We start from the raw sequence: 10,199 nt of genomic DNA, 5'->3' as shown, positions 1-10,199 counted from the left end.
TTGCTGTGCGGGACAGGAGGCGCGTCGATGATAAAACTACATTTCCGCATTGTGGATGAACCCGAGCTTTTGCTGACTTCTTTTAAATAATCCATTTCCGTTCTCCATAGTCATAAAACTCTTTAGAAACTGTATTGTTATAGCTTAACTTTGAAGTCGTTTTATTAATTTGTGATGGTTTATTAAGCAAGCCATATTTAAATGGTCATACAGATAGGAAAGTTTACTTGGAACCTTGAGAGTGTTAGGGCGGCCATGAAAATGTGTTGAGAAAAAGCAAAAATAAATAAATAATAACGTGTCTTTTTTATTCCAGTTAATGAAAGTAGAATTAATTATTGTGATTAATAATATTAGGTACAATTGAACAAGATTATTAATCCAAAACAGTACAAAAATATTAAAAATGATATTGTTATAATCTAAAACTATTCAAATTATAAACATATTTTTAAAAATAGATTTAAAACAAAAACACATTTATATAAATTAAATTTTTATCTTTCAAACAATGCTTTGGGCCACTTTTTATATGAAAAAGCAACTTTAGAGAACTTTAAAAACTTTAGAAACATTTTACATTTGAAGATTGTGGTCATGAGCCTAAGAACGATCATATTTGGGGATCCATGGCATCTGCAATAAAAATATTTTATTTAGAGATTTTGTGCTATCTATCTATCTATCTATCTATCTATCTATCTATCTATCTATCTATCTATCTATCTATCTATCTATATATATATATATATATATATATATATATATATATATATAAGTTGAAGTCAGAATTATTAGCCCCCCTGTTTTAAATCAGCACATTTTTTAAATGTAATGGTTTTAATAACTCATTTCTAATACCTGATTTATTTTATCTTTGCCATGATGACAGTAAATAATATTTGACTACATATTTTTCAAGACATTTCTATACAGCTTAAAGAGACATTTAAAGGCTTAACTAGGTTAATTAGGTTAACTAGGCAGCTTAGGGTAATTAGGCAAGTTATATTATATAATGATGTTTTGTTCTGTAGATTTTTATAACGGAAAAATATAGCTTAAAGGGACAAAAAAATAGGACTTTCTCCAGGAGAAAAAAAATGTTATCAGGCATACTGTGAAAAATTCCTTGCTCTGTTAAACAGCATTTGGGAAATATTTAAAAAGAAAAAGCAGTTCAAAGGGGGACTAATAATTCTGTCTTCAACTATATACTACATATTATATATAACTAAGCAAGAATTTTTTGTTGCTGTGTAAGAGAGTGTGAAAAACCCTTCAAATTCTTTAGTACCATTTAGTTTATTATCATTTACATCACTCCTCATTGTAAAACAAAACTGCAATTATAAAAAACCTCTATATTCTTCCTTTTGACACAATATTTCAAGTCAGTACTCATCTTCCCCAAAGGAAAAAAAATCCCAATGATTTATTGCACCAGTTAAGACAGAATCATTTTGAAAAAGACGAGCAGATCTACAATTACATGATTCAGCAAGGAAGCACAGTTATGAAAAATTAGAGCACTTTATGCCCAAGGAAGGAAGGATGAATGGACGGAGGGATGGATGGATGGGTGGGTGAAAGGATGGATTGGAGCTGTAGTGGACTTCTTATGGATGATAACTCCTACAACATTCATAGCTAAACAAAACTACATTATTTCCCCAGTAACATTTTATTAATGTGTGTGTGTGTGCTAAAACAATTACCATTGGTGTAAATCAAAAATAAAGATTTTCATTTAAGTATATTACTTTTAGCCTTCATAAACATCCAAAGAAAAACGTAACAATTACTTGAAGAGACATCTCTGAAACATTCTTCACAGTGAATACAGTGTAATAATCGTTTCACTATTGGTAAAGCCAAAAGTGCCGGATGGATTTCTGTCTGATTTGAACTTCTCTCAGACTTGGACGACTTCTAGAATAAATAAATATCCTGCTGTTCTGATTAAAGTGTGACATTCTGTACATAAAAGTGCAATAAGGCTATCATTTGATTAGAAACAGCTGCATGAGTCTTCAAGCGTCAACCTTTTCCTTCCTGCGCATCTGCCTATGGAAAGTACATAAAGCAGCTTTTGGCAAACAAGACATTTTGACATTAATAACCATGACGGTAAGGCCACAATAGCCCTTTCGTTGTGTAAATAACAAGCGGAAATGGATCAGAAAAAAACCTGTCAGACAGGCCTACGGATGGATAAGCCTAAAAAAAAAAGTAACTTAAAGTATGTCATCCACAATGGAAGCACACACTGGCAGTGCACATAAAGAACTGGAAGGAGACCCTATAATGTATCTATGATTAACCAAATAAAAGAAAACTAAATGTGCAACTGATTATAACGAATAATAGGAGATGATACGCTCACACGTTATTTTCATTTTCACAAAATTCCAGTGGTTTTGCACTTAAAGCTGCTTCTTAATTTCGAGAGTGGTTTGCTCAAGGCATCGAGGTCGTGGATGCATTTAATTATTTTTTCATTAATATAGAGCATCTCTTTTTGTTTTCGGAGTGGTCTTATCTGATGGTCTCCACGCTCTCTGCTTCTTGTCCCTCTGGTACTCGCTGGTCCGCTATAGCCGTTTCCTCTAGTATGTGAGCGGGACGTTCCTGCGGGACCTCTGCTTCATCGGCAGCCTGTGAGTGTAGAGTTTCCCTGAAGGATTCTTCAAGCTGGCTGACAGAGCTGGTCTCACTGATGGAGTCTGATCCCGCTCCCGGCCGCCGGAAGAGCTTCTGGCCTGTGAATCACATGCTTTGATTAAATTGAGAGTTCTGTAAAATTCAATGAAAAGAGCTAAATGTGATTATTTTGTGGACATTGAGTTAATTAGGTGTAATTAAAGTCATGCTGATCTGAGGTGGAGATGTTAAGGTTACCTGGAAAGCGTCTGGTGTTGGCCTTGGGGGAATCAGGAGAATCTTCTTTCCTCATCTGGGCTTTTATTGAATAAACTGGCTCAGTACTGTCCAGACAACCTATGGAGGTAAAAAAAAAAAAAAGATACTATAAAAAAATTAAAACTACTATGTTTTTTTTTTTTTTTACACTTTTAACTTGCTTAAGTGTGTAAATGTTGCTTGCTTTGAACTTAAATTCACTTACACTACCTGACAAAAGTCTTGTCTCTGTTATTCTAATTTCCTTTGTTCAACTTCAGAAAACAAATAAAGATATTTTAGATGAAATCTGAGAGCTTCTGTTTCAAAATTGTATTCTGCCATCCGATCGACCAAGGAAGAATCAATAAAATTCCATCAGACTAAAATGGGAGAGAGAATCCAACCTAGTTATCTCAGAGGAAGATTGGTTGAATATCTGCTCAGTACAGGCTACCTCCTCCAATTCTGGTATGTGGAGAGATTTTTGCTGGAAGAATCTTACCAGATACTTTATAACCCCCAAATTAACATACATGCAAACACAGGAGAAGGACAGAGGGCAGTGCTGGAGGAAATGTGGAGAAGACTTGGCAAACCACTTTCACATATTTTGGAGTTGCCCAGCCATCCAGTCATATTGGAAGGACGAAAAGCAAGTTATACGTAATATTTTTGGTGATGATGTGGATCTTTCTTTTACAACAGTTTATCTGGGAAATATTGCAGCCAATCTAATGGTAAAAGACAAGTACTTATTAAAAATACTCCTATCAACCAGTAAGAAAACTGTGACTCGAAAGTGGCTACAACTGGAACCCCCTACAAAATCTGAATGGTTGGATATCATATCTAATGTTCAAAATATGGAGAGGATTACTTTTCTTTAAAACTACAAATGGACAAATACCTGCAATATTGGGAGAAATGGATTGTACTTATGCCTTTACAGAGTGTTTTCTGATTTATATATGTATTTGTTCATGTGTTAACTTACTTTTTGTATCAATGATTTAACTGTAAACAAACGAAGCTCCAAGAACACGCTTGTGGGCCAAAAAAACCTATAAAAATGCTGTTGTTTGCCTATGTCTTCTCTTCCGTGTCAAGTCAGAGTTCGCATTTACTATGGGCAATAAGACACATTTGCCAAACATGCAAGCACAGTATTGCACTTAGTAAATGCACACTCTGATCTGATGTGGAAGACATTGTTAAACAAGGTCGTTTTTACAAGTTTTTTTTTTGCTCACAACAGTGCTCTTGGAACTTCCCATGATTACAGTTGAACCACGGAAGTCCCATTTAATGTATTGACAATGTTTGTGGTTCATTAACATCTCTGAACCATTGTTGTCTATTGAGACAGCTCCCAGATTTCATCTAAAATATCATAATTTGTGTTCTGAAGATGAATAAGGATGATTGTAACAACAAGAGGGTATGTAATAACAACAGAATTTTCATTTTTAGATGAAAATAATCTAGAAAGCTTGAGGTCTCCAAAGGGAGTATTTCTATAAATCAGTAAGCATTGTTTATGAACTTGAACAGCTCAGTTGTAATCTCGGGTTTTCTTCCAGAAACATACACATCACAATATCCTGAATTTCAGTAATTCACACCCAAGGCAAGCACAAGGAGGTGAGGCCTGGGTGAGTCATTTTAGTAGTCTGTTGTCTTGATATCGAAGATATGCTGTTTCATTAATCTAATATACTGATACATGACATTTCCTCTCAAACTGTTGACATTCACAGACATAACAAGCCTACTGCTAAATGCAACAGCATGACATTCTACACTGAGATGTTTACATACTCAGACTCAGAATAATGTTAAAACTGTTAATACCTTAAAGTCAGATGGTATTTGTCACACCGTACAAGTCAAGAATACTTAATACTGAAGGTCCCTTGAAATTGTCATTAAAATGTTTGTGCCTTACATATATTTTTGGTATACAGTAATTATACCTTCAGCAAGGTTAAACGTTCTTCCTTTGACAGAGGCCTGGACCGGGGAGAACCAGTTTAGCACAGAGCTCACCAGAGGAATTTGTCGAAGTACGCCCTAAAGAAATTACACAGGATTATTTACAAATTAAGATAATTAAATATTACTGTTTATTACATCAAAAAATAAATAAATAAACATTGCAGTACATAAATTCCAAAAGTACTAATCATTGATTATACAACATCAATGGCACCATTAGAATGATGCCATTTTTTTTTTTTTTTTAATCTTAATTTACACAACTGCATGGTAGATCAAACTTTTAAATATACATTTTAAAAACAATGAATAGACATCTCTGAAACATTCCTCGTAGGGAGAACATTGTAATGACCATTTTAAGTATTGGTTTAGCCAAATGTTTGATTTTGTATTCTGCTGCCCTCCAGGATAATTATTTGTAAAATAGACCAATATACTGCAGTTCAGATAAGAAAGCTCATATTTAAATGTGTACTTGGTTGGTCTTACTTTAGCTTTTGTAAAAAATGATGATATAAAAAAAATAAAAAAATGACCATCTGAACCAAGCATTGTATTTGATTTACAGTCCTGTGCTAGAATCCAGTAATACAATATATAGTGGCACAATCTTGTGGGCACTTCAAAATACCATAAACTACTTTATTTTTTCTGGCCTACTGACAACACAATTAACTGGGTAATGCAAATCAAATGTTAGCAATAATGACAAGATAATAATATTGCTCTATTTATAATAACATTGTTAACTTCCAGTAAATACTGTAGACTGGAAATGACTTTATTATAAGTGCACATTTAGGTTTATAAGTCAGACTCAAAATAATGTAAATACTCACCTCCTCCATTAGTTTTTCTTCATTTGCTTTCTGAAGCTGTAGTTCAGCTTCCTGAATGCCTTTTCTCACTACCTCTGTCATGTTCTCAAACAACTAGCAACAAACATAAACACATACATTATTGATCCAGTTATATACAGGGGTGAAATAAGTATTGAACACATCATGTTTTTTCCTGGTAAGTATATTATCTAAAGGTGCTGCTGGTATGAAAGTGTACCAGATTTGGGAAAACAACCCAAATAAACAAATAAAACAAACAAAGACGTTTTTACAGAAATTAGTTAGGCGTACTAACAAAGGAATGACAAAAGGTGAAATTACTGAACCACTGAAATGTATTTCATACACTGTGTAAAATACTTTTGTGGTATTGACAGTTTCAAGACACTTCCTATATGGAGAATGAAGTCACAAGCGTTGCTTAGCTCAGTCCTCCCCCCATCCCCCACCAAAAATTCAACAAAGTCTTTAAACCTTGATGGTCCCAAAAAGTTTTTATTTTCTATTGGATTTAGGTCAGGTTATTGGCTGGGCCACTCTATTTTCTGATACCACTCGAGAGTTTCCTGGGGTGTGTTTGGAATAATTGTCTCGGTAAAATATCCAACCTGGTTTTATCTTCATCATCTGGTAATGTAGGTTTTTAGACTGAAGCAGCAAATATTAATTTACATCTGACGAGGAGCAGGGCTGCCAAGTAACCACTGAGATATTTCAGCTGCTGTCTGGGCTTTCCATGCCTTCATACATGTGACATGTTCAATATTTATTTTACCTGACACACACACTTGCACACAGACATAAACCAACATACATATACCTTTCCACTTTCTTCAATGTCTCTACCTAATGACATTATAGTTTCCACCAGCTCTGCAACATCCAGGTCTTCTGTTGCAATTCCAATAAATATGCAATTTTTCTCTTCACTAAACTCAGGACCTGCATGCAGGACAAACGATTTCAAGTGAATATGCATTAAAAACCACAGCTGTGATTCATGAGAAAAATTCAGTCATTTACCACCAGAGAAGTTGAGATCTGTGTCCAGCTCCATCAGTTTCTTCAGCAAGTCACTGTTGATCTTCTCCACCCTGTCTTGTCTTTTGTCTTCATCCAGGTCTGTGGTTCTGGGCTCAAACCTGATTTAAAACAAACAGATAAAAGAACCTGTTTGGCGATGTAGAAACGTGCAGTAAGAAGAGTTTTTCTTTTATTCTGAGCTAGTAAAGATCTGATAACAGTAACTGTAACTTATTGCTGCAACTCAGCTGGAAAAGTAAATCCTACTTTCAATTCCCAGAGAACACAAAACTGATCTGTTCACACAAAGAACCATAATTGAAAAGAGCACCATAAAAATAATAATTTTAGTGGCCACAGCAGTGCAAAATAACAATTTGTTTATTATAATCATCTGCTGTAGATTTATAGTTTGCGCTTTAAAGTTGTGTAGAGGGTGCTGACGATGGGTCTCATTCAGCAAGCATGCAGGTATACAAGCTGGTGGATTAAATTTGTGTAAGCGTGTTTTCATTGACAAATGTCATACAAAAATATATATATTATAAATTATGAAAAAAATCTATAGGAACAACTTCACCTTAGAATACTCCAAATTCAATATTAGAACATGTTTAGGATTAGGGCTGCACGATACTGGAAAAATCTGACATGCCTATATATTCGTTTCTGTGGTATATATTGCGATATGAATATATTAATACCGAGGTATTACCGTACCGTGAAATTCTGATACCGTTACATCCCTAATGCATACGTACATGCTGTGAACTAGGCAAGAGATTTTAATGTGAATATAACGATCAATAATCTATACAAGAAGTCAAATTAGTGAATACATTTTTTTTTAAATTCCTAAATCCTTAGTTTTTTGGTGTCACTATCATTCTATTACAAATATCATTAAGTTACATTTACTGTGTACAAATCCATGCCAGAAAATATTCAAACGTTTTTAATCAAACATATTTACACAGTGAATAAGAGAGTAAAAAATTAGGGACACAGCCAAAGTAATTGACCGATCTTATAAATGGATTAATTTTGAATCAAAGCCTCGCTTTATTTATTCACACAAATAATTAATTTGGAACTCAAGCGTTTATGATTATGTCAGCTGATATTGTGTTATATTGGTGTTATAATACTAGATTATGTCAGCTAATAAAGTGTTAACCATATTATTATACTATAAACATGTAAACTGTTAACTTCTACACTTGAGACTCACCTCACGACACCAAGACCCGGCCAGTTGAGGTCCTCGATGTATGAAAGAGAGGCCTGCTGGAGCACCTCATCTCTGAAGTCCTGCCTGAGGCGCAGCGTGCAGCATAGCAGTGGAATCATCTCTGCCAGCTTTTCTACCAGTGCAGCCACATCATTCTCCTGAGTGCCAAGAGCTACACACACACACAAACACAAATCACCTTTGTTAGCATGAATGTGAAGCATGGGTTTTGGGTCTTAGAACTGCAAAATATTTATACTTAAAAATTATTATAAATGGTTTTGAGCAAAACGTTAAGCAATAAGAACAGCTTACACCTGACATTCTCAGAACGATACTTTGTCCTGTTTTTTCATGGTGCAGAATAACAAAAATGTCTCCAAACAAAATATTATTCTCAACCCATTAAAGGGGTTAAGAAGTGAGAAATCAAAATTCCCTTTGATATTTTGACAAACTACAAAACACGTCAAATAATACTGCAAGTTTCAGAACTCAGCACTTTTTTTGTCTAAAAACAGCTCATATTTAAGCTAATGACAGATTGTGGTATGTGCCACTTTATGTAATGATACAAGCTAATTCATTTTAAAATTCAATCTGAATGACAATACTACATATAAACACCTCAATCAAAAATATGTTTTTTATGAATATGAATATCTCTACAATCCTAGAGGTCTATTCTATTCATTAGTGTATACAAGCCTACAAAAAGATTTAATTCTAAATCTTGATGCATTTTGTACCGTTTTGTACCTCAGAGGACAGTCCAATAAAAAAGCCAGTTCTTTTAAAATGTAACTATGCTATGAATTACAAGGCAGCAAATAAATCAGCAAAATGTAATGAATTATGTAATATTTGTCAGTGACCAGCTTTTCGTAAGACTTTTTTCCTTGTGGCTGCCTTAAAAGTCAAGTTCTTGTTGTACCATCATTACTTGGACCTGCATATTGTGTTAGCATTGCAGATTACCTCCCAAATGTGTTACCTGCAGCGGTCATGAGAGGGCTGAAACGAACACATGTGCCTTCATCTTCCAGCTCTACCACATCCACACCACTGAGGGGAACCTGCTCTGCCAGCTGATCACCCAGCTGCCACATCAAATGAAAGAGGTCTGGTCAATTGTTTGCTTACCATTCATCTTACAAATTTCTCTGTAAGTGAGAGCAGCATTTACCCATCTGTTAAAGGCATCAAGGATATCTCTCTCGCCTGCATAAGATCCTTCTACCGATCCTCCACTTGAAGCTGAAATGTAAGAGAGATTACAGAGATAGCTTTTAGTGCTATCTGTTAGCAGTTAAATACACAACGATTAATTATTGAACATTTTTATTATATTTAAAAAAATTCCAAGTGACAAAATGAAGCAAGTACATTTTCACAGTATTTTCTATTATATTTTCTTCTGAAGACAAATATAATAGAAGAAAGTCTTATTAGGTTTATAATATGATAAGAAAAAGTCATACTTCTTTTACCTTGGCTTTTAGTTTTTAATTCTTTTGAAAATATTTTAAGGTCAATATTAATAGCCCCCCTAAGATTTTTTTATACCAAACTACAGAACAAACAAATGCTGTCCCTCAAAAATTTGCCTTCATCTGTATGAATACATTTACTTTAACTTTCACTTTCGAGTGAACACAACCCTTCTGGATCAAAGCATAAATATTTCTCAAATATTTGGGTCAGAGATGAGAAAAAGCCTCAAATTTACAAAAGTAATTTTATTTACATTAAAAGCATTTTCAAAACAGGGTTTCTACTAGTCAAATCTAAACCTTTTTAGACCATTATAAATGACGTTTCAGACTTGCACATGGCTAAACATGAAGGATTTGTTCCAATGGCTCAGTTAAACCAGAAAAAAAAAACATTAAAAACAAATGTTATTGTAAGGAAGATAATTAAACTATATTGGTAAATGGAGTTAATAAATAAACTTTTGTTAAAACTTTTTATTGAGAGGGGAATGTTAGTGACTCCATGGGTGTTAACCTGATTGGTAGCTTTACATGGGCACAGACAGTTTAAAACGATTTAAGAACACAATAACACAATATTTCAGTGAATTTAAGACTTTTAAGGCCTACAATTTTGTTTTTTAGTTTAAGACTCCATAGATATCCTGAAACAAGTACAGGATCTACTTTAAGAATTGTGAAAATTGTTAGAATAATGGTGAAATA

The 10,199-nt window shown here is 34.0% G+C and overlaps 1 protein-coding gene across 10 annotated transcripts in view; it reads right to left on the bottom strand.

Moving 5' to 3' along the window:
- Positions 1-1,289: 1,289 nt before the first annotated feature.
- pdxdc1 (pyridoxal-dependent decarboxylase domain containing 1) overlaps positions 1,290-10,199 on the bottom strand; it is a 38,427-nt gene continuing 29,517 nt past the window's right edge. For 9 of the 10 annotated variants that reach the window (XM_087242535.1, XM_087242533.1, XM_087242532.1 and 6 more), the window contains 9 exons: positions 9,185-9,255; positions 8,993-9,098; positions 7,999-8,170; positions 6,768-6,886; positions 6,565-6,686; positions 5,742-5,834; positions 4,878-4,974; positions 2,902-3,000; positions 1,290-2,762 (listed from right to left, as the gene is read on the bottom strand). In XM_087242535.1, coding sequence (XP_087098661.1) covers positions 2,539-2,762; positions 2,902-3,000; positions 4,878-4,974; positions 5,742-5,834; positions 6,565-6,686; positions 6,768-6,886; positions 7,999-8,170; positions 8,993-9,098; positions 9,185-9,255 — 1,103 coding nt within the window. In that variant the 3' untranslated portion in view covers positions 1,290-2,538. Of the gene's footprint in view, positions 2,763-2,901; positions 3,285-3,898; positions 4,975-5,741; positions 5,835-6,564; positions 6,687-6,767; positions 6,887-7,998; positions 8,171-8,992; positions 9,099-9,184; positions 9,256-10,199 lie in introns of all 10 variants that reach the window. The other variant, XR_015479754.1, reaches the window with a different exon arrangement.

Source organism: Danio rerio, chromosome 3 (genome assembly GCF_052040795.2).
Source record: "Danio rerio strain M-AB ecotype USA chromosome 3, GRCz13ab, whole genome shotgun sequence".
Lineage (NCBI taxonomy): Eukaryota > Metazoa > Chordata > Actinopteri > Cypriniformes > Danionidae > Danio > Danio rerio.
The sequence above is the reverse complement of the archived record's forward strand: the minus strand, read 5'-3'. Positions and strand labels throughout refer to the sequence as shown.